This window comes from Podarcis raffonei, chromosome 2 (genome assembly GCF_027172205.1).
Source record: "Podarcis raffonei isolate rPodRaf1 chromosome 2, rPodRaf1.pri, whole genome shotgun sequence".
Taxonomy (NCBI): Eukaryota; Metazoa; Chordata; class Lepidosauria; order Squamata; family Lacertidae; genus Podarcis; species Podarcis raffonei.
Genome location: NC_070603.1, coordinates 89,473,509 through 89,499,014, shown reverse-complemented (window position 1 = coordinate 89,499,014; position 25,506 = coordinate 89,473,509). Strand labels below are relative to the sequence as shown.

The window sequence follows — 25,506 nt, the reverse complement described above, 5'->3', positions numbered from 1 at the left end:
GGGCCAGCCTGTAAAAGGCCCTGTACAACCCAGAAAAGCGCTGCCAGACGACATACTGAGGATGCAATGGAGGCAGCAAAATATGCCTTCTTTGTTGCCTTCACTGCCACTAGGTAGGCTTGATAATGAGCCCTTACCAGTGTTCGGTTGCATTCATTTGGATCCTTCCTCCACTTCTTCTAGGTTATCTGTTGTGCTCAGTTATCAAACATACTTAAGGCAGTTAATATTTTTAAGTAACTACTTTGAAGAAGCATTGAAAACAAGCTGCACTTCAGCAACTGGGTGACATAACTGATAGTCTTAGTCTAGGAGAGCCAGTGTAGTGTAGTGGTTAAGAGTGATAGACTCATAATCTGGGGAACCGGGTTCGCGTCTCCGCTCCTCCACATGCAGCTGCTGGGTGACCTTCGGCTAGTCACACTTCTTTGAAGTCTCTCAGCCCCACTCACCTCACAGAGTGTTTGTTGTGGGGGAGGAAGGGAAGGGAGAATGTTAGCCGCTTTGAGACTCCTTAAGGGGAGTGATAAAGCGGGATATCAAATCCAAACTCTTCTTCTTCTACTCTTTTTCTTCTAGGACCAGGAAGATGGGTTCTACAGTGCTTAGACACCTAACTAAAAAACCTGAGCCCAGTTACTGCCTCTCAACCTGCTCCACCTCACAAGGTTGCTGTGAGGATATAAAAGGGAGAGAAGGATATAAGCCATTGTGTGATTCCTGAAGGAAAGGCAAGATACAAATGCAGCAAAAAACAAAAAAACCTCACAAAGAACCCAAAATAAACAACCTTAGCACAAAGACTTATTGCTGTAAGTAGCCATAACAGTTATTTTAAGCAGTTAACACCTTTTAGAGGCACTTGAGCTTGCAAGAAGCATTGAAGGTAAGCTGGTTAGCTTTTTGTATTCAAGCACACAGTGCAAGTAGATAAATAGGTACTGCTCTGGCGGGAAGGTAAACGGCGTTTCCGTGTGCTGCTCTGGTTCGCCACAAGCGGCTTAGTCAAGCTGGCCACATGACCCGGAAGCTGTACGCCAGCTCCCTTGGCCAATAAAGCGAGATGAGCGCCGCAACCCCAGAGTCGGTCACGACTGGACCTAATGGTCAGGGGTCCCTGTACCTTTACCTTACTTTTAACTATGGGTTACAAATTCAACTGAAAGGCAAATACCAAGTACGTTTGGAATACATTTCTACCCTAGACTGTATTTTTATTTACAGAAAAGTGTTAAAGGGTATTGGGCTCTGACCGTGGAACGCCCTCTCAATGGAGGTTTGCCTGTTGGCCAGACTAAAACTTTTTTCTTTGCCCAGGCATTCTAACTTGGGTGTATGTTTTAGTATTGAATCATAGAATTGTAAAGATTGAAGCAACTATAAGGGTCATCCAGTCCCACCGCCTGCAATGCAAGAATCATTTGCCCAGCATGGGGCTCAAGCCCTGAGATTAAGAGTCTCATGCTCTACCGACTGAGCTATCCCAGCTATTTTAAAACTTGGTTACAAGCTCATGGTTAGCAAGGGGAAAGTTAAACCATGAGCATGAGTTCAGATGACACACTCAGCCAAACTTTGACTTAGCTAAGTGCAGCATGGAAATTAAAAAAAAAATGCAGCTGTGAATTCCTCTCCAGGACCCACACTTTCACATGCTTCTAGTAAGCCATGCCATGTGAACAAGTCCATTGTATAACGAAGTGCTGGTGACAAGACCCAAGTTCTAGAGCCACTAACTTGGAATGTGTCTGTAGAGCATGGGGTAGCCAATGTGATGCCCTCCAGATGTTGTTGGCTTCCAGCTCTCTTCAGCTCCAGCCAGTATGGCCAATGGTCACATATGATGGGAAATGAAGTCCCAGTTCACGCCAGTTATTCCTACTCTAGATTAAAAGGAATACCCCTTAAATTTCTATCTATGGGATGTGTCCCATATAAATGTTCACTAATATATTCTGAAAAGTTCTTCAGCCCTCAGCCCTGCCATTTCCTTGTTATGCTTCTATTGAAGTGTTTTTCCCATTAGTTTAAATAATGCTGAATATATGCATTTTCATCTGTTCACCCAGGTTCACAAAAAACAACAACCTCAAGTTGCATTGCGTTTGCATTTTTGTATTGCAGACTTCAAGGTACCTTTGAATTTTTAAAAGAACCTCCCCACCCCAATTTTCATACTAAAAAAGTTACTGTTGTATATGTACAAAGGTACACAGTTGTCTGGGCACATATTTATTGTTGTTTTAAGCAAAGAAAGAAATGAAACAATCCCAAAGCAAGTCAGTTTTGGGCATACTGATTGTGCTGGATGGCTTCATTTTGCTTTTTACTTCAGAAGCATGATTTTCTTTCTTTCTCTTTCCCTTTATTTCCAATCCTGTAATATCAATGTCTGAATGCTTATATTTATCTACCCTATTATTATATCAGCAATATACCCTACAAGTCTAAACTAATTTAAAAAGAAGAACAGTGTCCTTAAATTAATCATTTTTAATATATAATTAAAGATGATAATTTAAGATGTGGCCGGTATGCCCCAAAGAAGTCAAAAGCCCCAGGAAAACAAACAAAATGTTCAGTTAACCACTGCCCTCTTTTTAGGCCCCTCTTAAAATCCAAATATGGGCTTTACCCAACAAAGAGCTTCACCCTACAAAGAATTGAATATCTGATTCTAAAAGCAGTCGACAGTTCTGCCACTGTAAAAAGCAGAATCTCAGCTTTAAAAAATTAGTTACAGTGGGACATGTGATTACATAACGGTGCAATATTTAGTGTATTCACCCTTAAGGAATTAACTGAAACACCATCCAATTACCAAATGTCTTGGCTGTAGCAGCTTAAAACCTGTACTTGATGATTACTGAAGCATATCTATGAATTAACTGCAGTGAGGCCGCAAACTTTAGCAAAGCATTGAAGATGCCATGCCAAATGCATTTGGTTAACAGAAAAACTCCTTTCTGACACCGCCAGTGGAAGGCAGACAGAGAGAGAAGACCAAACTTTCATGGTCCAGCTTCTCTGTGAAATCAAACAGATGTTCCATGATCCCCGGGAAGAAATGTGTTGTGCATCTTTCCCAGAGGAAGAGAAAACAAGGCAGCCCTGGTAACTTTTCAAAAAAGGAAAAACAGGCACTGACATTCAGCCGACACTAACATTTATGTCCAGTTGGTAACAAATTTTGACAATAGCAAACTTTCACCCTGAAAGCTGTAAAACAAGGCAGCCTGTGTCCCTTCTCTCTGAACTTTACACATACAAGAGCTGCCCCACTGCAGGAATATGTGGGAAGAGAACAACTGTAATGGAACACACATTCTTAAGAGAAAAAAACCAAAAGTGGGTGAGCAGGGAGTGGGGGTGGGGGGAAGCAAAACTATGAGTCACCAGTGGTTCATTTAGGACAGAGAACTTGGGAAGAAAGGCACTTCTTGATTTAAAAAAAGTGTGTGGGGGGGAGGTTAAATTCTTTATGCATTTGTGTGCACAAAACCACTGCACATTTGGCTTCATTGTAAACTGCAAAAGAACCCAACTGACTTTCACAATGTACCTAGGGTTGATATATGATACTGCATGAATATAAGCTATGTGGGGGGAAAGATGATCACCATGCTTCACCCATCTTTTCCCCTAAAAGATACTCGCTATGTTGCAGGTATGAAGCACACATTTAGCAAGTACTTATAATACACCAATACTACTACTAATAATAATAATTTATTATTTATACCCCATCCATCTGGCTGGGTCTCCCCAGCCACTCTCGGCAGCTTCCAACAAAATATTAAAATACAATAGTCTATTAAACATTAAAAGCTTCCCTAAACAGGGCTGCCTTCAGATGTCTTCTAAAAGTCTGGTAGTTGTTTTTCTCTTTGACATCTGATGGGAGGGCGTTCCACAGGGCGGGTGCCACTACCGAGAAGGCCCACATATAAAGTGACCATATGCTTTTTATTTCACCAAGTGTATACAAAGAAACACAACCAGGAGACCCAAAGTCACTGTCACTCTCCATAGCGTGTCACTCTCCATAGCTTGAGTTGAAGTAGACACATGCATTTAGCTTCAAACATTTTAGGGGTACAAGACAATACACACTCTAAATCTGTAATAAGTAAAGTGGCCTTAAGGACCCACACGATGCATTAGGAGAACTGATAATGGATTTAATAGTCATCATGGGTATGAAAAAACCCAAATGTTTTCAGCAAAAAACAACCCAAAACTTTAGGGAACATTTTCCCCCTCTTTCCCACTCACAGCATCACTTTTGGATATGGATCTTAACATGTACACTTTCATCTCTGCTCCTTCCCCTCTCACTGCAGGGAGTGCTGAATGAACCAGTAAATCTGAAAGTGGAGTGTCCCTGACCTAGGGAAGAAAATGTACTTTGCACTAGGTTTACTGTTGCAGGTTATGTATGGGGTGTTAGGGGGTGGATAATACCTCTGGTAGGCATGCTCCTTCTGGGTTACTTAGTCCACCTTTAGTCCCCACCCTGTACTCGGCTCTCACCTGTGGCTCCTAGAAGCTGTCAGAGTGGGCATACCCTGGAAACGGCTTTGACTGGCTGGCTAAACCAGGTGAGGGTAGCCAATGGGTCTCAAACCCTCATTGAGTTAGGGACATTGCCTGCATGCAAAGATAGGCTCTGGCAGATTGAGCGGATGAGACCAACAGTGTGTCCAACAGGCAAGAAAGCAGTTTCTGCAGATGCTGTAGAGGGAAGTGAAGGGCAGATGGGGCTCGTCAACCCAGGAAGGTAGCCCATCTAGGAGAAGGAAAACTCTGATCCAAAACCTCCGCTGCCTTGCGGGATGCTTTTGGGAGAAGAAAAGGCTAAAGAGTAAACCCTACACAAATCCAGAGTGAAGTCTCTAAGACAATTGGATGGTGCCTTGTACACCTCCTTCTGGCAACTCCTGCAGCCAAGCTGGTGCCAAACGTATTGTTCTGCTTTCCTTTGGACCACATCAGTGAGGCCGAGGGGTGGGTGTGTATTGTTGTCTGGGCAGCCCAGGACCCCCATACGCACTGCCCAGGCTTGCGCTCCAGGGAAGTCATTTTGGTGCTGCTAACGCAGTGGTTTGACTTCACCCCCGAAGGTGCACTCCATTGGCTCTCAAGACAGATGCCAACAACAACAACCGTTGCAGGGTTGATCACTGAGATTCTGTGTTCAAATTAATGTGGAATCCCCTAATTAATTACGCACTTTTATCCACAGGAGTTGGAAGGGGATTAAAAGAGCCTAAGGCTCCCAACACCCATTACTCTGTCCAGCTGCAACCATTGAGGAGGAAATGCCAACGAATAGAACTTTAACATGGCTAAATTGCAAGTTAGAGGTATAGATTCTGAATTCAGGTCCCTTTTATTCTGTACATGCATTCTAACAGACACACAAAAACCAATGTTGAGAACAATCTAAGCTTTAAATGTGACTATTATAAAAAGCCAGTGTAAGCACTTAAGACCCCGGTTTTGCAAAACCATGGTGGCTACACTCTTTCTCAATGCGTGGAGGTAGCAATACTTCTGAATGCTAATTGCTGGAAACCTCAGGATGGGTCAGAGCTCTTGTGCTTGGTTCCTGCTTGTGGGTTTCCCACAGGCATCTGGTTTGCCACTGTGAGAACAGGATGCTGGACTAGATGGGTCACTGGCCTGATCCAGCAGGCTCTTCTTATATTCGTATCACACCCTAACCTACCTCACAGGGCTGTTGCAAGAAGAAAACTGGAGAACCATGTGTGCTGCCTTCATTCCTTAAGTGAAAGGAGGGGTGCAAGTGTAAATAATGATAGTAAATAGAAGAAAGCAGGCATTGCACACAGAAACAGATTTGCAATTTGTTTGGGATGCAGAATCAAACCTACAAAAATTAAAGATGCTGGGTTCTAAATCAATCTGTCAAAGCTCAGTGATATTTGGACCCAATGTATTGATTTAGTCTATTCATGTGAAGGATACTGTCAGCAGATACACGAAAGTTCATTGTTTGCAATACAAAACAGGACAAAACAAAGGAAGCCTTGAAGAACTGGTTAGAAATTGCTTTTTAAGCTACACTACAGATTTACAGTGCAATCTTAAGCATGTCATCTCAGAAGTAAGTCCTATTGAATTCAATGGGGCTTGCTTGCAGGTAAGTAGGGTTACGATGGCAGGCTAGTATGTCTTTTTAACTTTCATATTGCTTTGCACATGATATAAATGTTTAATTTTTTAGAAGTTAGCTCTGTACAAAGAACTATATCCAAGGCTTACACTGACTGTTTAAGGAGCTTTCCCTGTGCAAAATCTGCACAATCAGCATTGTGGAGAGATGACAACATAAGAGAAGGACATCTAACCAAGGGAAACACAGCACCATATTCTACCAAAACAATGTACCTTGATTCCAAAATTGCCTCAGCAGATTGCTTCATCAGAGAGATTTCTCTTTTCTCCATCACCCACATTGTTTTCCCAATGGAAAATCTGTACTTTGCTCTCGAATAGTAAAATGCCCAGGAAACAGGATTACTATCACAATGAGTCTTTCTTCAGAGATACACATGATGCAAATAGACCTCTTAAGGACCACCTTGCTAGATCAGCCCACCTAAATCTATTACTCTGCTTCCAACAGTAGCCAAACAGACGCTTTCTAGCAGGGCCTGAAAACAGCAGCCATTCCCTGCTACTTCTTCACCAGCAACTGATTGCTGACAGCAGTAGGATAGAATCATCTTCCATGAATTTGCCTAACTATTCCCTTTTAATAGAGATAATGGGAGTTGAAGTCCAACAACATCAGGAAAGACAAAAGTTCCCCATCTATGGTTTTTACAGCAGTCACAGTTCAGATTCCCATGCCTGGATAAACTGAAGGTTGAACTCTTAAAGTAAACATCCAAAAAGTGTCTTCTGAAGTCAACTAAGCCAGGATCTAATTGCATGGCAGCAAATCCCAGACATTAATTATGCACTGCGTGACCGAAACACAGCAGAGTGTTCAAAGAACGTTTGTTACAGGTAAGCAACCTGCCATTTCTTTTGCTGTCCTGAGGCTATTTGCAATCCATTTCATCTAATGACCCCAAGTTCTGGACTTACAAAGGAGGAGTAAAATGTCTCTCCACCCACTTTCTCCACACGCCATGCACAATTCTATAAACTTCTATCATGCCCCTATCCAATCCTTCGGCCACAAAGTAGGTAAACTGAAAAACACTGCCCCCATTTAACCTTTACTCAATGGGGACACAGTGCTCCATGACCTTGATGGTTTTGGTTGACCTTTCCTTTTGCCCAGTCAAAAGGGACACTCTCCAATATACTAACTCTCTGTGCTGCAGCTACTTACAGAGGGGTTCCCAAGTAAGTCATCCCCAGCCCAGCCCAGCCCAAAAACACACCTGAATGACACAGTCCTCTGCTTCTAACATTGGAACTGCTTTACCAGGTGCATCCCACAAAGTCTTCCTCCTAATCCCTATGAAGGGTGGCTGTCCTTGTTCAGCTTTCTGGACATGCTCAGCTGCACTCTTTCTATCACTGTTGGCATTATCATACTACAATTTATTACCCACCCTTCACCCTAAGTTCCCAGGGCTGGTTGCAGCAAATTAAAACACAACATTGCTATTAGCAAGCACCATGGGAAACAAGTTTAAAACCACCTAAAACTACAAAAACAAGGTGGGCCCCCAAAAATACATGGTAGTGAGAGCCCTGGCACTAAAAGCTGGCCAAACTTCGCCTAACTGTGGACACTGATAGGCAGGCCTTCTGGGTGGCCCGCCCACTCCCTTACCTGGATTTTCCTCTTCTCGCAGGCGGGCCCGGTGCCTTGCACCACGCTGTCGAGCACCGTGACCAGCCCGGCGTCGGGAGCCACGAAGCAAGAGTTCCTGGCCACCCGGATGGCCTCCTCAATCTCGGCGAAGCGGAAAACACACAGCGCCGAGGGCTGGGGCGCTTGCCGGCCCCCAAACCCCGTCCCGGAGGAGGAGGAGGACGAGGCCTTCTCGAAGACCCCGAAGAGCAGCTCCTCCGGCCGGGGCGGCGAAGCGCTTCCCGAGCCCACCTGCAGGGCGGCGCTGGCGGGGAAGACCGACACCAGCCGGTTGAAGAGGTCGCCGCCGCCGCCGCCGGCCGCCCCCGACGCCGCCCCACCTCCGCGCCAGGCGCCGCTGCTGCACTGCAGCCCCATCTGGATGTAGGACTCGGTCAGCTTCTTGGTCTCCGCGCCGCCGCCGCCGCCGCTGCTGCCGTTCAGAGTTGTCGCCTCGGCCGGGTCGCCCAGGCAGATGCGCGCCAGCAGGCTGTGCGAGTGGCTCTCCTTTTCCCGCGCATTCGCCTCGCTGTTGAGGGCCAAGTAGGCGTAGCGGCCGAGCGAGGCGCCCGCCGGAGGCGAGAGCGGGAGGCCGCTCCGGGCAGGGGCGCCGCCGGGGAGAAGGGAGGCCCCAGGCCCCGCGTAGGGGCTCCGGCCGCTGGGGGCGCCCTTTTCCTCGCCGGGGCGAGAAGGCGGCGGCTGCGACGGCGGCGGTCGGGCTCCGCGGTGCAGGAAGGCGCGCACGAAGCTGAGCTTGTGGCGCTCCTTGGCGCCCTGCTTGATCTTGAAGATGTTGTCGTCGGAGGGGTTGATGTCGAAGGTGAAGAGGCGCGCCAGGTCCCCGCGGGCGTCCAGAGCGCGGATGGCGATCTCGGGCGTGTTCTCGAAGCGGTGGTCCTCCAGGCTGGCGTTGCGCGGGAAGAAGGGGCTGCCCAAGCCCGTGTAAGTGGCGGCCACCAGCAGGCGCGTGTCCTGCCCGGCCTGCTTGAGCACCAAGCCCACGGTGGACGCGTTGGCGTGGTTGGCCGCCACGTTGAGCATGCTGGGGAACACCGTGACCTGGTCCCCGCCGCCGCCGCCTCCACCTGCCCCGGGCGGGAAAGCGACGGCCACGACGGAGATGTTGTCCATGCTGCGCAGCTGGCAGAAGCCCTGGTAGACGGAGCCGCACACCACCAGGATGCCTTGCTCCGGGTCGGGCTGCAGCAGCTTGTTGTAGTTGTCGGTGGGCTTCCGGGCGTGCTCGCACGACGCCTGGGGCAGCTGCGGAGCGTGGCAAAGCGGGTTGTCCTCCTTGGGTCCCACCTGCTCCTCCACCTCCAGGGTCAGGTTGGGGCCCGACAGCTGGTAGAGCCGGTTGACGGCCGCCAGGTACACCTTGCCTCCCGAAGCATCCAGAGCGAAGTTGTTGGTGGCCGTGAGCGAGACGAACTTGTGCTGCACTTCCAGCCCGGGCACCGGGAGCACCGGGAGCAGCAAGAGCACGAGGGGAAAGGCTGGGAGAAGGCGATCGCCCCGCGGCAGCACCTGGCTAGCGCCTCGCCGACCCGGCGAAGAAACCATCCTGCCTCCTGGGCTGCTGCGCTGAACAGAGCATGAGGCTCCTCGGCGAAACGGGGCTTGGCAATCGCCAGGAAAGGAAAGAGCGGCGGCGGCGGATGAAGCAACGCAGCGGAGCACGAGAAAGGAAAACCTGTTTCCTGCAGAGGATCTAACACGCCTCAGCTCCGGAGTGACGCCAGGAGGGAAGTCCCAAGCCTTTGTTGCAAGCGATCGGCAGCCTTTTGCCTCCTTACTGGACCGACGTCTCGAGTGGGGTTAAAACGGCACGTCTGAGAAAAGCTGCGCCCTCCCCTAAGTCTGACAGCTTCTCTCTCCTTCCTTTCTCTCTCTCTCTCTCTGTCTCTGCCTGAGGACAAGCTGCCGCTCTCCGACTTCTCCGAGGTCCTCTTTTTTTTTTTTGGCATTACCTCTCCCCCCTCCTTTATTTAGGGTTTGTCATGTGAATATGATTAAGTTGAAGCAATTTTTCCCCAAAGCTGGAAGGCAATCACCGCACCAGCCCCAAACACAAAGAAGCAGCTCTTGATAGCAGCTCCTTTGCTAACAAATAACTCTTGTGTTTTGCGCTTTTCTCCTTTTTTTAATGTTGGGAAGCAAGAATGTAGGACTCCACTAGCGGGAGGCGGAGGGAAAGGGTGGGGGGGGGAGAAGAAGAGTAGGAGATAGAAAACTTTTCTCCTCTAGCCATAAAGCAACACTGCAATCAGTTGTAAAAATAGACCTAACCAAACAACATTAATTTCAGGAAAAGGCAACACTAAGCGACCCCTTCTCCTTGCTGTTATTCTCTCCCTCTCCCACCCCCAGCAATGAAAATAAGTTAACTCTCCATCTGCTTGAAGTGCTGCCCTACTCATAAAAAGGGTTTTACCAGAAAGGATAACAAAAAAGAGAAGGTCAGGCTGTCTGGGGTTTGGGGGTCAGGAATAAATTAAGAGGACAAGTATGCCAAGCATGTAAGATGAGGGAGGGGTGAACTGGTTCAGTCCCACTGTGTTTTGCTCATTGGCACCATAGAGCAGCGAGGGTGTTTGAAAATGTACTTCAGAGTGTGCTGAACTGCAGGGCACCTCTTGTGTTCTCCCAAGTTCACAATCTCAGGGACCTCCTTCCCCACAGATCAGTTGTAGCACACTCCAGGTTTCCTCCTCATCAGTCCACCACTTGGAGGAATCGTCTCTTGACTATCATTATTTTGAGAAGACGGTGCCTGTTTTAGATCACTCTTCTTAGTGCACTGTTAATGATACATGCTTTTTCAATGGTTTTATTTATTTTTATTTTTTAAAAAATAGTGTAGTAATAGCTTTTTGTAAAGAGCATCTGTTGTGCAAAGCATAGACTTTTAGACTTTGGTCTGGGATGCCTGGTTAGATACCTTCATTCTGCCACAAAGCTTTCTGGACATCACTGGAGCTTTTGTCATATACTCTGACCTGAGCTGCTCAAAGGTGATGGGTTACAAATGTAATAAATTAAAATAAAGTGGCATGTCACAAATGGAAGCTGTTGGTACATCAGAGAAGAAGAAGAGCAGTTTGGATTTGATATCCCACTTTATCACTACCCGAAAGAGTCTCAAAGCGGCTAACATTCTCCTTTCCCTTCCTCCCCACAACAAACACTCTGTGAGGTGAGTGGGGCTGAGAGACTTCAAAGAAGTGTGACTAGCCCAAGGTCACCCAGCAGCTGCATGTGGAGGAGCGGAGACACGAACCCGGTTCACCAGATTACGAGTCTACCACTCTTAACCACAACACCACACTGGCTCTCCATGTTTGAAACTCCTGGTTCCTACACACACCTCAAACATTTCCTGCTTCTCTTGTGATTTAGAGTTCTTGCAACGTTCCCCAGCACTCTGCTCCCACTGTTCCATGCCAGCTTCTCAGACTCTTAACATTTGATTTCCTCACCTGTCGGGTTCTGGCATGGATTTCTGCCCCTAAGATCTGGGTATCTTCATGCAAACAAAGGCAATTCAAGCCACTTTACATTTTCCCCCCTCTGCAAATATTATTCAGGAGCAAATGCCCCACACCTACAGGAATGCACACCCTCGTGAGTAAACAAATAAAAGTAGGGGGATACATGTCCTGAAAATCACTTTTCACTCAGTTATATTTAGTATGTAGAATCAAAGCAAAGAGAACACAAGTTCAACTCCTAAGCTTATTGTGATATGCAGATGGTTAGTTAAGGCCTGACCAAATGACACGTGGCTGACATGTTCGGCAGTCTCATGATCACTTCTTCAGTTCTGGGGTGCTGGGAATTTAATTGAGGGAACTGAAAGAGTGTGTTTTATGCTTAACCATCTTGCCATTTTTCTTCTCAGTATTCCCCACCCCCTTGCTTTCTACCCATGTGTATCTTTTCTCCTGAGGGTGAAAAAGCAGCTGGGGTAATTCCCCAGAAAGGAAATGGTTAAGCCACTCCCCTGTCTCCTCCATTCATCTGATCATAGTCTTACCCTTCTACATTTTACTTTTATTGTCTTTTATATATATAAAAAAAACCCAGAATGACACAATTACACACATCTGCTGTGTCACATTGGCCTTCAGCCACCCAGACTAACTGGTTGAATGCCCCTTCATAGTTAAAGCTCACACAAAGAGTGGGTGGCTGATTCTCCAGTGTTAATTTTTCCTGTAAGGTTCTGTATCTATAGAAGCAGTTGCTGGCATTGGGCCAGAATGTTGCCCTTTAGGAAATGGGAGGTGACTAGTAGATGGCATATCAAGCTTTCTTACAAGATTGATTCAATCAGAGGGGAAACAGCAATCATTTTTTAACTCTGAGCCTTGCTGGCTCCATGGAGTTGACAACATTTCCACCCCCCCAAAAAAAAGTCACATGATGCAGAGATTCCTTAACCTTAAAATCACTACTCAATATTAAATCATGAGAACGTGAATTATTGTTATTATTATTTTATCTTCTCTAATTCAGCCTTTTAATGCTCCAAAGGCATGTGAAGGAAAAATTAATAATGTGCCTGTAGTGTCCCCTAAAGGCTCAGAACTAAAAAAAGAAGGGGGGAGGGGGAACCACGCAACTGCATTTTTCTTTATCGTTAATCTTATAGTGTTGATGTAGTTTATTATGATAGATATAAGGAGCAGGAGAAGGACATGCTTTCCTCCCTCCCAAAGGCTGGGAAACTGACATCCATAGTCCCATGCTTTGTATTCCACACACCTCATTAGATGCCAGGACCCTAAGCAGTGGGACAGCCTTATTTTGCTAAGAAAGACTTTGATTTTAGCACTGAATAGCAAAAACTTCCCTTTGGTGGAGCAGATTTGCTGCTTTGTTGGTCACCCGCCTGCTAGTGTTGAAAGGCTCCATTTCCTATTTTATTTCCTTGTGCCCACTCTAGATCTTGTGTCACCCAAGTTATTTTCACTTGTAGAAAACATCAGTAAGGGTGATGGGAATTCTGAATGATCCATGCTCAGGATGGGGAGCAAGCCCTACCTCGTTGTCTAATCTTATTTCTACACCTGCCAGCTTGTTTCACCCGCTTTCCTAGCCTTTTCTCCTCTTCAGAGCATTAATTAATACATCGGAGCAGTGGCTAGCCAAAAGCGTGTGTTAAATGAAATACAGACTATTCCTTCCTCTGTCTGTCCGTCTATCTCATAGTTCATGCTAATCATATTCCTAATGGACAGAGTTATTAATGTGGAACTCCTATAATTGCTGGGATTTTACATTTTCAGTTTCTGAGTTTCAAATCCAACTGTGAGCAAGGAATAAACACCAATGTTTTGAAGATAATAACACCTTATGTTTAACACCTTTTATTGGAAAGTGCCAAAGGAATTTATAAGCATAAGTTAATTAAACATTACGATACGCAGCTGAGCTACAGAAGAATCATTAGCCCCATTTCACAAAAGGATAGAATGAGATACTGGGCCTATAATTTCCAATATCTTTACTGAATTGTGATGCTTTCATTTTAGGGTCTTCAGCCAATTATCTGATAGGGTGAATCTTTGGGGGAGGGGAGAAAGAGAACAGGCTTCTTTGTATTAGAGGCCCGAACTCTGGCACCATAAGAAGGAATCTAGAAGAAACAGTCATAGCCATTGATTCTATGGTCTTCACACCAGGTAGCTGGTAAACTGGAATCACACTAGTGTAATATATGTCCCATTTGCACTATATATTTCACTCAGTATGATATCACTTTAAACAGTCATTGTTTTCCCCAAAGAATCCTGGGAATGGTAGTTTGTTGGGGGTGCCTAGAGTTGTTAGGAGCTCCCCTTTCCCCTCAAAGAGTTGTAATTTCAAAACTGGTTTAACATCCCCTCTTCCCGGGGGACTATGGTTCTTATAGCTCTGTGAGGTGAATAGGGATCTCCTAACAACTAAGCACCATTAACAAACTACAGTTCCCAGAATTCATGGGGGGAGGCTATTTTAAGTGGTATGGTACTACCATTTAAAGTGGTATGGTACTGCTTTAAATGTATAGTGCAGATGGGGGCTTAGTCACAACTTTGTGCTCAAACAGAAGGAGAGTCAACAGTACAACAGCAGAAGCAAAAAATGCCAGTATAGAAACAGCAACAGTCACACCTAGTATCCATGGAAAATACGTCCACCAACTCCTTCATGGATAACATTCACTTAATCCTTCCAGGAAATGGGAATTGTGCACGTTTCCAAGTCAATGTGCACAATCTCCAACTAGCCTTGGGGAATGTGCATATAGTGACTGAATTTTGTACATTCTCTTGGCAATGTGACATTATCTGCTCAGTATGTATAGTTAAAAAACCAAAAATAAAAACATGCCCCCTTTTGGGTATTTATGTTTTAGAAGTGTACCATCTATGCTTCCCAGGCTTTTCCCAGCCCACTGCCTAATCTTACATGTCCCACAACATACCATCCCACTGATCAGTCAAGCAGTTGGGTTGCATTGTGGGGTTCCAGATAAAGAGTTTTTTGTTTGTTCTGTTTTTTTTTGAAATCCAGCCTCTTCACCCTCAGATGAGCAGCACAGTCAGCTGAACAGCACAAGGGGCATTGCAGGGAGAAGAAAACTTTGAACTTCCTCTCCCACAATTCTGATGGAAATCCCCGCCCCCTCTGGACTGCTATAAATCTTAGGAAAAAGCACCATGGGGTCTGTCATCAAGGGAATCTCAGGGGAAGGAAGATACAAACAGCTGAGGAAAGAAGCAGATCCATGCCCTCTGCCCTCTGGAGTCCATCAGGTTTTTGTCAGGACTTCCTCTGGTCCAGTAACTGCTGTTACCTCAAGTACATAGGAAATCTACTGACAGCTATCTGTAGAACTCTCCCAAGGGCTGCCTCTTGAGCCACAAGTTTCTCTTCACAAACCTCAACTGTAGCCCAGTGATGTCAGCTTTTGGTTTCTGAAGCCTCTCAAAGCCAGTTCTTAAACTTCCCGACTTCCGCTTTCATCTCTTCCTTCGGTTGACCAACAACCACACATCAGCCATTCTCCCTTCTCCTTCTGCTCTTCCTTCTTCCTCTTTCTCTCTTGGATCTGAATGGTCTTGTAAGGACCTATTACTATCACTTAATGGGCTACAACCTTTTTACTAGTCAGTTATAATCATTTGCAAAGCTTAATAATTTGCAAGAACTTCCATAAAATTGCCAACATTGAGTCCCTGGAGATTTCTGTCCTGAAAGTTAGTCCCTCAAGACAAATTTATAACATCCAATACATTAAGTTTGCAAAGTGGGGCTTCCCTTTCACTCCTCTTGGAGGAATTTAACATAGCACTCATGAGATTGTTCCAGCAGCACAAGCATTTCAACTTGCTGGAAGGAACAAGCTCCCCTCCTTTTCCTTCATGCGCTGCTCTGGGACCACCCCCTCCCAGCCAAGCACACAGGGGGAGGAGATGGGGCAGAAAACCCTGTTGCACTAGTGGGAGTCCTTGCACTGGTTTCCACTATCAGGGCTCAGCTGAATCCAGTCCAATATCTCAGACAAACCCATCCTATTTGATCAATTTGTTTCCTTCATCCCACGAGCTTCATAAAGGTCAGTGCCAGTCCTTCCAACTTTGAACAAATTACCCTGAAGAGCAGCGTTCTATCAAAAACAGACTTGCTTGTTTCATCCATTCCCTGCAGCTTTAAATTTTGAAAATCTAGAGCTGAACAAAAATGAAGAGACCCTCCTACCCATGAAGCCTGGTTCAAAGTATCTATGCTGTTCACTCACAAGCTTCTACTAAACCCATTTTAATTCCAGGGAGGACAATGGCAACACAATGTCGGTGCCCTTATGTTTGAGTGCATTCTTAGCAGCCTGGTCCACCATATCATTGCCAACAATTCTCACACGGGCTGCATTCCAAGAAAAACAGACCCAAAGACCTATTATTGTCTGCAGTTCTGAATACAAAAACCGAATTCCATTTAACAAGCCACATTTGCATCCCATACCTCTCTCTGCTTGACCAAAGCCTGGCCTTTGTGAAAAATGTGCCAGGACCAAAGTTTCCACTTGCACTCTCCTGTTTCTCTAAATGTGGGGTTTGGAGTCGCATCCAACATATATTGAGATATGAAATCTGCAGAGTTAAATGGGAGGCATTTGCCTTCGGCTCCCAGTCTGGTTTTAGTGTGAGTGCTATAACTTATTACGTCACACTTGCAGACATAGCAATATGCCATTATTAAAGGCAGTAAGAATCCCAAGTAAGAAGAAGAAGAAGAAGAGTTTGGATTTGATATACCTCTTTATCACTACCCTAAGGAGTCTCAAAGCAGCTAACAATCTCCTTTCCCTTCCTCCCCCACAACAAACACTCTGTGAGGTGAGTGGGGCTGAGAGACTTCAGAGAAGTATGACTAGCCCAAGGTCACCCAGCAGCTGCATGTGGAGGAGCGGAGACGCGAACCCAGTTCACCAGATTATGAGTCTACCGCTCTTAACCACTACACCACACTGGCTCCCACACATAGCACATAGCATAGCACTTCCGCTAGGCCCATTCCTGCCCACCATGCCCCCAGTTTCACTCAGGTTCCTTTTGCTTTGACGTCATCCTGCCAACATCAGGGTTACATTGGCAGAAGCCTCCTGCTGACACCAGAGTATAGCTATGCTGCCATATTTATTTCCCTGTTGTAACCAGTACAAGGGGATTTAGGAGCCATCCTATCTATCTGGGGGGTATGATTACTATGTTATATATGTGCAAATGACTCGTAAAAAACACGTGCAGAGTAGTAACACATCTTATTTCTAATTTAAGGGTGGAAAAACACATCTAACCATGTTTTGCAGGAATAAGTGTTGCAGGAAATTCCCTTCATATATCTATTAGTCATTTGGAAGTCGAAGGCAAGCAGAGTCACAGAATCTTTATGGGACATATTTCACACTGGGACATATTTCACACTGGAATTTGAAGACACCCTTCTGAAACCAGACAGGAGAGTGTAGAACTAATATGGCCAGAAGCTCTCATACATTCTCTGCCTCTCTGGAGGCTTTGCCTATGGCAGGATCCTCTCTCCCTGGATGGGCTTTGCTCTTGACCACTCCTTTTCCAAGTCACATTGCACATATTGCACAAAGGGGAAGCTGCTCCCCCGTTTCTGACCCACTGGACCAAATGCACATAGTATGTCAGGTGGCAATTGGCACAGCAAGATTTGGGGGTTCTAATAGACAACAAAGTGACTGTGAACCAGTATACTGGCATAATTCGTGTTGAAAGAAAATACTGTTTCCAGGATTTAGGATATAACAGTGCTAATCCCACTTTCAGTGCTGAGAAGATCCTAGATGAACCACTACAGTACTACAGATAAACAAGAACGTTTGCATAATTGCAAGATGAAACCCAGTCTAGATGGAATATAGTGAGCAAGAGTTTGATTCTGGGATGTTTTGGCCAGAGAAAAAAACTGAGGAAGCAGAAATATCATAACAATACTTGTTTTTTTTAAATACAGCATTATATTTTTTTTTTTTTATAAATTTTTTTATTGCTTTTTTCCAGAATCTAAATCCATCATCAATAACACAACAAAAGCGGTTTTACAGAAAGAAAAAGAAATTAAACAAGAAAAAATTCATTTTTCGAAGTCTTTTTTTTTTTTTTTCATCATCCACTGGACTTCCCCATCTCCTCCATCCCTGCATTCTTTATAATAAATATAAACAGCAAATTAATACCTTGTTTCCTGTGTTTTTGTATTTTCATCTAATTATTCACTCTGAAATTAAAACTTTTCTCAATCATTAACTTTGTTTCTATCAACTCCGAATTTCAATACTGAAGCGTATTTACCTCAAACCTTAGCAAATTTTTAACATTCATATATCTTATAATGTTTTTGTAAATAGTCCTTAAATTTTTTCCAATCCTCTTCCGCAGCCTCTTCTCCCAGGTCTCGGATTCTGCCAGTCATTTCGGCTAGTTGCATATAGTCCATCAGTTGTGTGTGCCATTCTTCCAGTGTGGGTAGCTCCTGTGCCTTCCAGTATTTAGCTATGAGAATTCTTGCTGCAGTCGTTGCATATAGAAAGAAGGTTCTGTCTTTCTTAGGTATCCTCTGGCCCACAATGCCCAAGAGGAAGGCCTCTGGTTTCTTCTGAAAGGTATACTTAAATACCTTTTTCAACTCGTTATAAATCATTTCCCAGAAGGCCTTCACCCTCGGGCATGTCCACCAGAGGTGGTAAAAAGTTCCTTCAGCCTCCTTACATTTCCAACATTTATTATCAGACAAATGGTATATCTTTGCAAGTTTGACTGGGGTCATGTACCACCTGTACATCATTTTCATAATATTTTCCTTTAAGGCACTACATGCCGTAAATTTCATACCGGTGGTCCATAACCTTTCCCAGTCCTCAAACATAATGTTGTATCCAATATCTTGTGCCCATTTTATCATGGCTGATTTGACTGTCTCATCTTGAGTATTCCATTTAAGCAGCAAGTTGTACATTCTTGAAAGCACTTTCGTCTTAGGTTCAAGTAATTCTAGTTCTAATTTTGATTTTTCCACCTGGAAACCAATTTTTTTATCTTTTTTAAAGATCTCTAAAATTTGGGCATAGTGAAACCAGTCTCGCACCTTCCCTTTCAATTTTTCAAAGCTCTGCAACCTCCAAGTGTCACCCACTCTTTCTATTATTTCACAGTATTTTGCCCAGCCACCCCCCATATTAAGTATTTTTGTGGCTTTAGCCTCCATCGGTGATAACCACCTCGGAGTCTTGTTTTCAAATAAGTCCTTGTATTTAGTCCAGACAGAAAACAGAGATTTCCTTACAATATGGTTTTTAAACAACTTATGAGACTTTACCTTGTCGTACCACAAATATGCATGCCACCCAAAAGCATTGTTGAACCCTTCCAGATCTAGGACATCAGTGTTTTCTAGCAAAAACCAATCTTTCAGCCAGCAGAGGGATGCAGCTTCATAATACAACCTTAAGTCCGGCAGGGCAAAACCCCCTCTTTCCTTTGCATCTGTTAATATTTTAAATTTTATTCGGGGCTTTTTGCCCTGCCAGACAAACTTCATAATGTCCCTCTGCCACTTTCCAAAACATTCCACTCTGTCCACGATCTGTAGGGTCTGGAACAGAAACAGCATTTTTGGCAATACATTCATCTTTACTGCTACAATTCTTCCCAACAAGGAAAGTTTCAATCTTGACCAGATTTCTAGATCCTTTTTAATTTCAGACCAACATTTTTCATAATTATCTTTAAACAGATTCAAATTTTTCCCAGTCAAGTTGACCCCCAGGTATTTCACTTTATTAACAACGTTTAGTTCTGTTTCCTTCTGAAACCCATCTATTTCTAAAGGTGTCAAGTTTTTTGCCAAAACCTTAGTTTTTTGTTTGTTTAACTTGAATCCCGCCACCCGACCAAACTCAGAAATTAATTCCAATACTCTTTTTGTGCTGGACACCGGCTCCTGTAATGTCAAAACCAAGTCATCTGCAAAGGCCTTCAGTTTATATTGTTTTCCTCCGACCTGTATTCCTTCCACCTGCTGATCCTTCCTGATCAAATTTAGCAAAACCTCAAGGACAGAAATAAATAGCAAGGGTGATAGGGGGCACCCCTGTCGTGTTCCTTTTTCAATTTTAAACTCTTCTGTCACCACATTGTTTACTATCAATTTAGCCTTTTGTTCTGAATATATTGCATCTATGCCATTTTGGAACGCCCTTCCCACTCCCATCCCTTCCAAATTCTTCTTCATAAATTTCCAAGATATATTGTCAAAGGCCTTCTCCGCGTCTATAAATATCAAAACTGCTTTTGTATTCAAATTTGTCTGTAGAAGTTCCAGAACGTCAACAATGTTCCTAGTATTATCTGACAAATGCCTGCCAGGGAGAAAGCCTGCTTGGTCTTTATGAATAACTCCATTTAAGACTTTTTTCAATCTATTTGCCAAAATGTCAGCAAAAATCTTGTAATCCACGTTTAGGAGTGAGATGGGACGGTAGTTCTTAAGTTGAGTCTTTTCAGATTCCAATTTTGGTATCAAAGTGATGAATGCCTCTTTCCACGATTCTGGTGCCCCCTTCCCTTCCATAATTTGATTACATACCTCCATCAATGGCTGAGTCAGGTATTCCTTCAATATCTTATAGTATTTGGAGGTAAGTCCATCTGGGCCCGGGGATTTGCCTAGTTGCATGTTCTGAATGGCATTTTCGATTTCCTGTTGGGTTATTTTATAATTCAGGTCAGTTTGTTTGTCTTGTGTTAGTTTTTGTAGGCCATAGCTTTTTAAAAATTTATTTATTTCAGTCTCCACTTGGGGTCCTTGGGAAAACAATTTTTTAAAATATCTCTGGAAACACTTTCTAATTTCCTCTGGTTTCTGAATACATTCTCCTTCAACCTCTAGATTGGTAACAAAGTTCAGTTTTTGTCTCTTTTTCAGCTGCCATGATAGCAGCTTCCCACATTTATTTGCCGATTCAAATGATCTTTGTTTCATCTGTTTGATTTTCCATTCAACTTCTTGATTTATCAGTTTTGCATATTGTGCTTGATGGAATTTTATTTCTCTCAAAACTTCTTTTGATTTTGGATTTAGTCTCAACTTTTTCTCTCCGTCTTTTATCCTTTCCAAGATCTTGTCCTTTTTACCGTTCCAGAGTTTTTTCTTAATAGAATTCTGCTGTATCAGAAACCCTCTCATAACAGCTTTGCTTGCGTCCCAGATTGTTTTTTTTTCCACCGAAGTGTTCAAATTTAGTTCAAAGTAGTCTTTCATCGTCTTTTGGGCCTTCTTCACTATCTCCTGGTCTCTAAACAATGCATCATTCATTCTCCATCTGAAGGATCCAGCTGGTGTAAGTCTCAAGTCCATTTTCAAGGGGTTATGGTCGGAGCAAGTTTTAGGGCAGATCTCTACTTTTTTGGTCTTGGGTGCCAGTCCTCTAGATATCCAGATTTGGTCGATTCTTGTCCAGGATAGGTGGGCCTCAGAAAAGAATGTTCCCTCTCTACCTAGGGGGTTCTTTGTCCTCCAGATATCAATCAAGTCCATATTGTCTGTGAGTTCAAAAAAAGTCTTTGGTAGTCTGCCATCTTTAGTCACATTTTGATTTTGTGACTTATCCATGTGTGTGGAGACAACCCCATTCATATCTCCCATCAGAATGATGTTATTATAGTCCATATGGTCCAGCATTGTCTCATGCAGCTTCCCATAAAATTCAGATTTCCCCTCATTTGGTGCATAAATTCCAATTATCAAAATTTTTTCTCCTTGTGATTGTATTTCGATCGCCAAAATTCTTCCTTGTTCATCTTTGAACACAAATTTTGGTGCTAGGCTCTCCTTTGCATATATCACGACTCCCCTTTTCTTTTCTTTAGCTGATGAAATAAATTCTTGGCCTAGTCGCTTGTTTATTAGCACTCTTCTGTGGAGCCTAGTCACATGGGTTTCCTGGAGACAAATGACGTCTAGTTGTTCTTTCCTCAAAATGTGAAAAATCCTTTTCCTTTTTTCAGGGGAATTTGCCCCATGGATATTCCAACTAAAAAGCTGCAGAGACATCCTGGATCAGCTTGTTAGCCGATGGGGTTGTCTCCCTTCTCGTCTATGTCTGGAGGTGGATCTTTTGTACCAGGCGTGGGGGGTGGCCAGGTACCTGCTGTCCCTTTTCGAAGGTCCTCCCCGTGATCGTTTAGGAATTTTTCTTGCTCTTCTGCTGTTCTGATTCTCACCTTCTTCCCTTTCAAATTAAAAGATAATCCTTGGGGGAATTCCCACCTGTAAGGGATTGTGTTGTTTCTTAATAATCTTGCCAGATCCTTGTATGTAGTTCTTAAGTCCAACAATTGTTTTGGTATGTCTCTGAAGATTTCTGCTGTCTTTCCCTGTATCACCAATGGGTTTTTAAAATGTAGGCCAAGTATGTTGTCTTTTTCTTGCTTGTATCTCAATATGATCAAGCAATCCCTTGGTTTATCTTTCTTGGCCACTCTTCCCAATCTAAAAGCGGTGACGATTTTGAAGTCTTTCTCTTCTGCCAAACCCCAGAACTTGGATATTTCTGCAGTCAAAAAGCCAGCCAGATCTTCCTTTTCTAGTTCTGGAATATTTCTAATCCTAAGATTACTTTCCCGGTTTTTCAGCTCCGCCATAGACAGATAGGCCTGTTGTTCAGTGACCTGTCTACTCAGTGGTCTTACTTCCCCTCTTAATTCCTCAATCCTTTTTTTGTTTTGGTCTGCTTTCGTGTTTGCGTCCTCAGCTAATTTTCGGTTCTCTGATATAGTCTTTTCAAAATTTCCTATCGCCTGTGTGTTTTGAGCAACTTGGTCTGTCAACTTATTAATCGTTGCTGTAACCTGGTCAAATTTAGCCGCTTGTTCATCAGCTTTCTTATTTAATGCTGCCAGTTGATCCAATATTTCTTTAGAAATAGGGTCTAATCCTCCTGCAGCCATATCCTCCAAAACTGGCTGTTTAAATTGTCCTTCTTGCAGACCTGTCACAATTGGAACAGATCTTGTTTTTCCTGCCACACTCATTCCACAACTGTCTAGGTTTCAAGGTCAAATTGTAAATCCCATGGGAAAAGCAATCATCCAGGCAAAAAGATTTCCAAAACAACCAGCAGTTCTCAGAGGTTTATATTTCCACAATCCAGCAGGGGGAGCTCCCCAAAAGTTTCCACCATTTAATTCCCAAATATGGTAAAATCCAAAATAAGGGGGGGAAACCCTCTAAATTCACTTTAAACTGCAGATGATAAAGGTTCTTTGCGAAGGTGTGAACAACAGTTCCTTTTTTGTAACTGCAAAGTAGCCCAATGTAACTTTATGTCTCTATACACAGTTGCCACAGTCTGATGTTACTTTGTATCCAGGCAGCCCGTGAGCTGGGGCTTATAACTTTATAATCCACAAAATATAGAGAGGTATAGCACAGTCTCACAATCAAATCCAAACTTGCAGGGTAAGTTCCAACTTCTTTTAAACTCCTTTCAACGCTTCCGCTTTAAAAAAACTTTGCTCAGTACTTTAAACAGGGACGGAAGACTGACTTCCTTTTTAGCGTCTCCCGCTTTCAGCCGAAATTCACCAATTTGATGTCCAAATAAAGCCTCAAATTTCTTACTCACGAGTTTGTTGTTTCCAATCAAATGTTCAAAGAAGAAAGGTCAGCGCTCATCAGCAGCAGCCGCGCGGCTTCGCTTCCGCGGAAAGAGCGATGGATTCACAGCACCGCTACCCCCTCCACGTTCCGGAGCCCCTTACGGGGTCCCTTCTGCGTATCCGAGGTCGCTCCTGGTGCCCGCCGAATCCCACGGCCACGGGCTCACTCTACCCGTGGTTTTCCTAAACGGGTCGTCGCTGTGCCGCAGCGCACGACCCTTTTCCGCGGAGCCCCTCTTCAACAACTGAAGAGGACCGCCATTGCTGTTTCGCGCCGCCTCCGGAAGTCCATCTTAAATACAGCATTATAAATATGGTGCGGCATTTTATAAAGAAACATTAGCAGCGTGTTGACCACTTTCAAACATTTAAAAGATCTCAAAAAGGGAGATGGTTGTTCAATTCATCCAATGTGCAAAATGCAGTAATAATTTATTTAAGCTTAAGAAAAATGAATTTAACTTTAAAATTAGGGTAGAGGCAATTCAGTATTAATATAAGTTGCCTGGAGATGCTACTTTTTCATGTTAGGAGATCTTCAGAAGAGGTGTGGAGATTTTTAGTAAGGGCTTGAGCAGGCATGTGTATGCTTTAGCTTCCTCAATGTGGTGCCCTCCCTATGTTGTTGATCTACAACTCCCATCATCCCTGACCATTGGCCATGTTGACTGGGACAAGGGAATTTGAGGCCAGAATGTTTGTAGGGCACCAAGTTCTAGGAGCTAATTTAAGGATATGCTTTCTTGGTCACATGAGAGTGAGCTAAATTGATCCACAGAGTCTCTTGCTGCTGAAATACAGAATTCACAAAACACAAGAGGCACAAAATTCTTAAGACACGTTAGAGACTTGGCCACATCCAGTACAGAACCCAGTAATAATTGTGGTCTGAGCACACTAGCAAGCACAATTAGGACAAATACAAGAAGCCTGAGTTTTTGCAGATATTCTGTTAATTAACCTTTCACTGTTCTTCAGGAGCTGCTGTGAGATTCATGCTTCCAAATATGATTTCCCCCCATATTACTATTTGTGGAACTGGTAGCAGCCATGGAAGATGGGTAATTAATGAGATAGCCAAATTTGCAGATGACACCACAGTATCCAAGATAATAAAGCCTAAATACAACTTGAAGAGCTCCTGAAGGATCTCTCCAGAATGGAGGTCATGGCAAAATTTAGAAGATGAGATTAAGTGTCGATAAGTGCCAGATAATGAATTAACATTCAACATGCAGCCCACATTTAATTTATTCTACTTCTCTCTCAGCCTCTTATCTTCTTAACCCATGTTTAAGAAAGAATGTGGTGGTATTGCTGTTGACATCCTCCTTAGGTCAAGATAGAAGCTAGCAGTGGGTTATGTGACCCACCAAATGGAAAGCCAGTGAGTGAAATAATACACCTAAAGGTTCTGGATTTCATGAAGCTGCTCAGGAAAAAAAGGGAGAAGAGAGAAAAATAATGGAAAACTGTCCATTTTGCTCTGGCAGTATAAAAGGTAAGCAAAACAGCATTATTAGGAAATTATTAGAGGAAAATGACATGTATAATATGTCCATCTTTCCTATGAGAAAGATTAAATAAAACAGCCTTTTAATATAGAAAAAAGGACTGTGTATCTAAATAAGGTCTACTCTTCCAGTGAAATTAATGCATCTCAATTAGTTATGTCCATTAACTACAATAGGTCAGCTCTGAGCACTGGAAATGTCCGGGAAAATCTGGACGCATGGCAAAAACACAGAGGCTGCATATGCATTAACCTGTTTGTAGTGCAAAAATGTACTTTTTCTCAATGCAGAATGCTTCATGCTTGTCCTCAACATGCTGTTTTCAATCTGTTCTAGATGCTACTGTCACAAAGGTAAGTGTGGTTACTTGAAACATGTTTGAAAACCCTTCCCTGGATTAGGTAATCCATGCCTTTTCCTCCCTGCACATGCCTCCACCCCCGTGAATGATAGAGGATGTGGTGGTCGTGATCTTGGGATACCCACCACGTCATTGGCCAGGGTCATCTACATCTCTTTTCCAGTGGACACACTGCAGGGTAATGCAGACTCAATCTGCCATGACCTTTCATTTTTGGAATGAATCCAGTTTCTCAAGAAGCATTTTTCAGGGACCCAAAAACGTGCAAGCGGTCTAGACTATGTGTGGACTATGTAACAATATCAAGTGCCCAATCTCTGTTTCTGAAATAAAATCCCATTCGTGTGCATCGAGAGTCTCTTTCTTCGAGATAATTTATCCTTTCCTGATTGGGAATTGCAGCAGACTATTTTCCTAAGCCCTTTAGTGCAATACTTTACTCCAGAAACCAACATGTTCTTGTTGTTGTGCACGTTGTACCTGGGAATGGCTGGCAGTTCCCCCAGCCTGAATTCAATGTTGCTAGTGTGTATGTGTGTGTAGGAGGGATTG

The 25,506-nt window shown here is 43.8% G+C and overlaps 1 protein-coding gene across 1 annotated transcript in view; it reads right to left on the bottom strand.

The window, feature by feature from the left end:
* PLXND1 (plexin D1) overlaps positions 1 to 10,548 on the bottom strand; it is a 149,305-nt gene extending 138,757 nt beyond the window's left edge. Inside the window, exon 1 of the mRNA XM_053378082.1 lies at positions 7,820 to 10,548. Coding sequence (XP_053234057.1) covers positions 7,820 to 9,403 — 1,584 coding nt within the window. The 5' untranslated portion in view covers positions 9,404 to 10,548. The remainder of the gene's footprint in view (positions 1 to 7,819) is intronic.
* Positions 10,549 to 25,506: the final 14,958 nt, after the last annotated feature.